The sequence below is a fragment of the Galeopterus variegatus genome, unplaced genomic scaffold (genome assembly GCF_000696425.1).
Source record: "Galeopterus variegatus unplaced genomic scaffold, G_variegatus-3.0.2 Scaffold6235, whole genome shotgun sequence".
Classification (NCBI taxonomy): Eukaryota; Metazoa; Chordata; class Mammalia; order Dermoptera; family Cynocephalidae; genus Galeopterus; species Galeopterus variegatus.
In genome coordinates, this window is record NW_007732346.1 from 38,316 (window position 1) to 45,830 (window position 7,515).

The 7,515-nt window shown below is 61.3% G+C and overlaps 1 protein-coding gene across 1 annotated transcript in view; it reads left to right on the forward strand.

The window, feature by feature from the left end:
- Nucleotides 1-851: 851 nt before the first annotated feature.
- CRLF1 (cytokine receptor-like factor 1) overlaps nt 852-7,515 on the forward strand; it is a 15,571-nt gene continuing 8,907 nt past the window's right edge. Inside the window, exons 1-3 of the mRNA XM_008590632.1 lie at nt 852-949; nt 1,727-1,778; nt 3,684-3,756. Coding sequence (XP_008588854.1) covers nt 852-949; nt 1,727-1,778; nt 3,684-3,756 — 223 coding nt within the window. The remainder of the gene's footprint in view (nt 950-1,726; nt 1,779-3,683; nt 3,757-7,515) is intronic.

Sequence of the window (7,515 nt, forward strand, 5' to 3'; positions counted from 1 at the left end):
GCACCGTCGGGGTGCGGGCCGGGCGGGGCAGGTGGATCGTGGACCTGACCATCTGTCCCATCTCGGGGGTCCCATGACACATCCCTGGTACCCACGTGCGGGGGGACCTCTGCCAGCGCTAGAGGCCAAAAGCAAACAAATAGGGTGATAGGGTAGGGGGGAGGTCTATTCTCCAGGGGTATCACGGAGAGCCTCGCCGACGAAGCGACGTTTGAGCCGGCCACGCGGGGAGGGACAGGAAGGGCAACCCAGATAAGGCCCAACAGCGAGGGCCCTGGGACAAAAAAAAAAGCTTGCTGAGAAGGGGGAGGGAGAGCGCTGGGGCTGGAGCCTAGAAAGTAAGGATGGAGGACGCTGAGGGAGCGGGACCGGGTCGGGGAAGGCCTGGCATCTTCTCCTTTGCCACCCAGGCCAGAAGGGCGGTGACTTGTGTGCAGTCTGCCTCCTCCAGGAAGCCCTCGGAGCTCCTCCACTGCTCTGCCAGCTTCGCCTTCCTTGGGTCCGGCTCTGACGCACGTCCCTGGGGAACTGGCGCCACCAACCCCAGACCGGGAGCCTCTCGGCCAGGAGTTTAATGAGAGAGGGACACAGAGGTGTACACAGGGCAGGGGAGAGGGTTGACGAAATTGATAATTCTCATCTTGCGTTAAGTGTTGGGGAGGGGAAGAGAAAAAATTCTATCGTGGGAAAAAGGGGCAAACAGGGACACTGCTGGCTTCCATAACTGCCACACCCCAGGGTGACGGATTGTAGCCCCACGAGCCGAATCTCGGAGTAGGAGGCTCGCCCAGCTTCCGCTCCATCAGGTACGCGAGTGGGGACACCCCTCTAAAGCCGGGTGCTCTGCAAAGATGACCCCTCTCGCCGGCTCGCTGGGCGCAGGTGCCTGCGGAGGCCGCAGCCCCGCTCCGCCCCCGCAGACGGGGCGACAGCTTCGCAGGGTCGCCGGGTCAGAGGGCGCCGCAAGTTCCGGCCGGGGACAAGGGGACCCAGGGGGGCCTGGCGCGCCCCTTCCCGGGGCCGGCCGGCGCGCTTTCATCTCCGCTGCCCCGGCCGGCCCCCACGTGGCTTAATCAGGCGCGGCTGTGCCTGGCGGACCCCGAACATCTGGATCCCGGCACGGCCCCTCCCCCGCCCCGCCCCGCCCCTCCCAGACTAGGCCGCGGAGACCCCGCGGCTAGGGCCTCCCGCCCGCGGTTTGCGCTGGTTTCGGGGAAACCCGCGTGTAAACCACCCGCGCCTTGGGAGCAGCCCTGTGTGTTATAACCAGTGTGTCTTCCATATCACAGGTGGGAATCGCAGGCTCCCAGACCCCTCTGCAGAGCCAGGATTCAAGCCCACACGTGTCAACTCTAGGGCCCCACGCTATTAACCCATCGCAATTACTGTCCTTCATTCATTCTGAACTAAACATTGCTTGCAACAACTATTTTCTTGCAGCCGCCCTAGAAGATAGGTACTGGTAGCGTTGCCCTATTTACAGATGACGAAACTGAGGCTCAGAAAGAATCGGCCCAGGTGACAGGCAAGAGAAGCCAATAGATCCCTGCCAAGGTGGGAGGGGGGCTTTTTGGGCATGAGAGGCGTCGCTTAAAGCGCAACAGGAAGGAAGAACACTCCGCGGCCAGAAGGGGAAACTGAGGCTGTGCCGTTGACCCAGGTCGCCCGAGAAAAGAAGGGAAAGAGTTTGATTGCGGCCCACCCACCCCCCTTTCCGCTCCACGAGGCCGCTGGGGAGGTGGGGAGAGCGGAAGGAGGACTTGACCCCGGCCCCCCAGGTGAGCCTCCGCGCCCCTCCTGCCATTCCCGAGGGAGCCGGTCCAGGTGAGGGGCGGGCGGGCCGGCGGGCGGCCGGGGTCGGGTTTCAGGAAATCCGCCGACATTCCTTCGGGGCTTAAGAGGAAAAGTTGACTCGGCGCCGCCCCTCGCCCCCCCTCCCCTTCCTACCCCCCGGGGCGGCCCAGCCGGGGGCGGCGGGAGGGGGGCGCTCAGGCCGGCCTGGGCGTGAATCAGCGGCTGGCCTGGGTCCGGGAAGCAGCCGGGGAGGTCAGGGCGGACGGCGGACAAGCGCCCTTTGTCCCTTGCCACCCTCACCACGACCCTGTTGACCCCCACCCCCAAGCCGGGTTCAGGCTGGGGAGAAGGCAAGGCACCATGGCGCCAGCCTCTTGCTGACAGTTGAGGGGGGGAGCGTGCAGCTCCCCCTCCCCCAGCCCCCCGCAGCTGGCGCCTCCTGGGACACAGACTTCCGAGGTTCTTCAGGGTGCAGAGGGGCAGGAAACCCAGGCCTCTAGAACCCAGCTCTGCACTCCCCAGGCCCCACTTCCAGTGCCTGAATTCCACAGCACCCTAAACTTGGAACCAAGGCATCCCTACTCCCCAGGCTCAGCCTCCAGGGTGGGAATCACAAAGCCTAAGGCACATAAGGACACCACCTTCCTGTGCACACAGGTCCTGAAGCAGGTCTAGACTCTCACCAGCCCTTGATTCCTTGGAAACACAGGTCAGCTAATCCCATACTGGGGGCCCTGAGCACAGGGCTCTCAGAATGGGAGATGTGGCTCTCTACCCTCTGTCCCACTCACTCTAGGTCCCCAGCGGACCCTAAAGGTGTATTACCCCCATCCTCTCCCTGGTGCCCCTTCGGTGCCCTGGAATCATCCAGGGAGCTGGGGCTGGAGGGAGGAGGGGCACCCTCTCAACCTAATCCTGACATCTTACCCACAGATGACCTTTGGGTGGAGAGTGCAGGACTAAGGAGGAGCCCTTCCCTCAGCCCATGGGGGACCCTCCCTCTGTCTGCTTCTCAGTACATTCCCAGCCACCTTCAAGGAGTTGGGTCAATATTTGCTAGAAGTTCTGCCAATGCTGCTTTCCCTTTCTGTGCAGAGGTGGTGGGACTGGGGAAGAAGGGGTTAAGCTGCTGGGCGGCACGAAGGGCAGGGAAGGGTGCCCCCTAGGTTGAATCCCTTTCCCTAAAGTCAAAGGTATGGGGGAAAGGTCACCCAGAGGGCAGAGGTCATGCTCTAGGATGGGGCTGAGCAGGATCTGGAAATGGTCCATACTCTTCTTTGGGGTGAGGACCAGAGAGGGATGTCTACAGGTTTGGGTCACACAGCAAGTCAGGGACCATAAGCCAGGCTGGGCCCCCAGGCAGCATGATTCGCTGGGACCGAGTTTTCTTACCACTTGGAGGGGCTGAGAATTCTCCTCCATCCTTTCATTTTGCAAATATTTATCATGCTCTTCTTCAGCCCTCACTGGGCCCAGCATGGGGTTCTAAGGGCACTCAGGATACTCAATCTAAAGAAAATAAGTCTCAAGAGAAATAAGTTGTTGGAAGAGCTATGCTACAAAGACACTAAGACAAGGTGAAGGGGATGGAGAAACCGGGGAAGGGTGGGGGGTCCTCTCTGAGTAGGTGCCACTGGACCTGTGACCTGATGGAACAGAAAGTGCTAACTGAGGAAGATTTGAGGAGAGCATCCCAGCAGAGGGAACAGCCAATGTGCAAAGGCCCTTCAATATTAAGAAGCCCGGCATGTCTGGGGAGACGGGGCTGCAGTGGCTGGAGAGAAGGGGGAAGAGGAGAGAGGAGGAGAGGAGGGGAGAGAATGGGGAGAGGGTGGCAGAGCAGAGATCTGCTTTGCCTCTTTTAAAAGCTCCCTTTGCCTGCTGTGCAGATAAAGGCAGGAGGGTTATCAGGGAAGCCCCAGAAGAGGCAGAGTGGCATCCCAGAGAAAGGCAGTGGGGCCTGGACCCGGATGGGGTGGGGAGAAGGGGTCAGAGTCTCAGAATGGGGATGTGTTTTGGAATCAGAGCCAACAGGATCTGCTGATGGATTGGACGTGTGGGATGAGCAAAGGAGAGAGTTGTCACGTGCGCTTCTAGGTCTCTGGCCTGAGCACCTGGGTGGATGGGGGAGCCCTTTCCCCAGGCCGAATGCTTGGGGGAGGAGCAGAGAGGGATGGATTCAAGATTTTGCTACACAAGACTGAAGTTCTCCCAGGAGGGGGTCCGACGTCTCTCTCCCTACAGGGAGCATCTGCAGGATAGGGGCTGGGGAGGGGGTGGCGAGTATCCTGGAAACACAATTCCAACCAAGAATTGTCACCTCTGCTTAACCCTCTGGGCCACCTGCAGGTGAGACTATGGCCCCATTTTTCAGAGGAAAAAATAGGCCTGGAGGCCACCTCTGCTCCAGGAGATCATGCAGCGCTCTGCTAAGCCCTTAGATTGTGGAGAACTCTGAAGCTTTGCATCTACCCACGAAAACCCCTTGACTAAGCAAAGGAACAAACTGAGGCACAAGCGGCCTGGTGGGCCCCAGTAAATGACAGTACCTTCCTTAGCTTTACCTCCGTCCTCCTCCCTCCATCTAGAGTCCAGATGGGTGCCCTGAGCCCCCAGGACTCCATTCCCCAATCTTCTTTTTTCAAACTGAGGCACAAGCGGCCTGGTGGGCCCCAGTAAATGACAGTACCTTCCTTAGCTTTACCTCCGTCCTCCTCCCCCCATCTAGAGTCCAGATGGGTGCCCTGAGCCCCCAGGACTCCATTCCCCAATCTTCTTTTTTACAGTCTGGAGTCTGAGCTGGCGATCCAAGTAGGAGAGCGTGACGAGGTGAGGACCCTTCATTCCCCGTCAGACGCTTTTACCCCTTAGGCTGGTTGGGGACATGGTGGGCCTTCACCCCCCCCCTCAGAAACTCTTACCCCCTAGGCTGGTTGGGGACATGGAGGGGACGGTCCAGACCTCTAAGGCAAGTTCTCTTCCCAGGGCACTGAGGCTGGGGGCGGGGCTGCGACCCAAACCGCGGGGCTGGGTTCTCTTTTCAGGCACCCCCCCGCAGGTCCTTGGAGGCAAGGAACCCTTTTTTTTATTTCGTGGGCGCCCTGATAGGGTGGGGACGGAGAGGAGGGGGATGAGGCGCCTGGGCCGGGAGGGGTCCAGAAATCCGAGCAGTGGCCAAAAATAATAACACGGAGAAGTATCTCTGCGCAAAAAGGAGGAAGACAAACTACGCGTCGCTCCAGGCGGCCGGTGTTACCTGGAGCCGGCGGGCGGCGGCCGCCCGAGCGATTACTCACCGCGTGGCGCACCCCACCCGGGGGCCGCTGAGCGGATTTTTCCGTGGGGGAGTGTGTGACTGAGTCCTGGGAAGAGTCCTCTTTACCGCTGTCCTCCGGAGAATCCCTCCTCCCCCGGTGCGGGACCCTGCCCCCGCGCAGGCCCGGGTACCACCGGGGCCCACCTCTCCCCGTCTGCCCACGCACGAGCCCTCTCCCGAGGCTCCGGGGCGCCCTCAAGACACCCCAACCCATTCCGCGCTAGGGGCCAGCTGAGCCGGGGCGAGGGCTGGGGACTCCGCGCCTTCCTGCTTTTTCTCTTCCCTCCAGAAAAGCACGGGGCCGAGGCTGCTCGCGGAGGACCGAAGAGGGGCGGCATGAAGTGGGAGGGGCGGCACCGTGGGACCCGCGCTCCGAGGGCTTGGGGCTGGGGAGTCCTCCAGACCGTTCTCGGCCAGTCTGCGCCGGGCTGAGAGCCTCCAGCAAGAGAAATCTTTGTGAGCGAGTGGATGAGGGTGAGAGGGAACGGGAGTCAGCGAGTCCGGACACCACGGGCCCAAACTTTGGATGGGGGGTGGGCACTGGGAACCCACAGTCGGACAGGCCGAGACCCCCGCCCTACAGGGAGCTCCTGGCCTCAGGCCCTCTCCAGCCCCCCATCCGATGCACACCCGGGCCAGGATACCGTCTCCACATCCAGAACCGCTCTGGGACACACCCAGAGACACACAAAGACTCACACTGGCTTGTGGCCCGTCACCCTCGCCCTCCGAGGCGCGCACACTGCATCCCAGATGCACATTCGCACACCATCGCGGGCGCGCACACGCATTCCATCCCTGACACACACGCATTCGTAGTCACACACTCATTCTTCGGGGGAGGCACGCAGGGCACACACGCAGGCACAGCCTGCTCCAGACGTTCACAAACCCTCCATGCATCCATCCTATCCAAGCGCACAGGCCACCCGGGGCAAAGGGCCAGGCACAGGCTGCTCTCAGGCTGACCTGCTCTGTTGTAAGCCGTGTGCAGGCTCCCCGTGGTGCTACTCCAGGAAGGGCAGGGTCCGGGCACCTCCTGTGGGCGCTTACTGAAAGCCCAGCTTGCCCAAGATGCCTGGGCAGGTGAGGAGCTACCCAGGTCCTCCCAGGGTCCCTGATGGTTCTGCCAGGCAGTGCCTGTGAGTGCCACTGTTAGCGCCAACCTTTGTTTCCCAAGCCCGTAAAACAGCAGGCGTTGGGGGGGGGGGGGTGTGTGTGTTTTTTCCTTTAAGAGGGAAGAAATTAAATAAAAGATTCTCACACCTCGGCAATATGTTTCTACTTACGGTGTGTCTTAGCACCTGACCAGCAGGCGGGTGGGTCGTAAAATGTCTGCAGGTATCAGTGGGTCGGGAGATGGGGACCCCCATGGGGACCCTGGGATGGGGGCTACCCTTCCGCCCCGCTTACAGAGAATCTCACACTTTTCCCCTTTAAAACACATGGTGTGCCTTTTTAATAACGGCAGTTGCTCCAGATTGGGAAAGGGGAAAAGAAAAACTTTTAAAGGCCCCAGCTCTGTGGGAAAAGCGGGGAGGCAGCAAGCGAGAGGACGGCAGTGGGGGGATGTTCAAAAGCCCAACCCAGGATCTGCTTTGGGGAGCCCTCTAAGAGGCCCCCCAAACCAAGCCAAAGGCTCCCCAGTCTCTCCTCTGCCTGGCCTGCAGTGTGCATGTCCTGGTCCCAAGCGCTTTGGCCCATTGTTTGTGGAGGCCTGGAGGGATTGCGGAACCAGCCTGGACCCCAGAGCTGGGAGGGGCTGTAATCCTATTAGCTCTATAGACACTACAGGGTGCTGGGTCCTCTGCACAACTTAATCTCATCTCATTAATCTCCCCAGCAGGTAGAAAATAGTCCTCCTCCCATTTTATGGAGGAGAAAACTGAGATGGCCAATTGCCCGGGTGATTCTGCTGGGGTTGCACCCACATCCCAGCAGGAGAAAGCTTCTCTCTGACCTTTCTTGCTGGGGCTGAGAGGGTGGGGGACTAGCCTGTCTGGGCCAGCCTGGCCTTGCCCTCTCCCTCCTCTCCCGTCCCCCGCCCAGCCCCGAGAGGGCAGCTGCAGCTGCTGGCAGGCAATCCACGGCAGCCCAGGCCAGGCGGGTGTGGCAGAGGGGTAGTGCCCCCCAGCCAGGACCCCCCAGAGAGCCCCTTCCTGGCCAGGCCATGGCAGCGGGTGGGGGGCAGGAGGGGCCTGACCCATCCCAGGAGGGCTGAGAGTGGGCCTGGGGTCTGGGCAGGCCTGGCTGTGCCTCCCACCCTGCTGGGGGGGCCCAGGCAGGAAGCGGTGGGTGGGCCAGGGCAGAGACGCTGGCACGCCCGAGTTCATGCCGAAGGAATTCCGAATTAGCGGGCGGCTGGCTGCCTGGGACCTCCAGGGCGGCCCCCTGGCCCCCTGCCA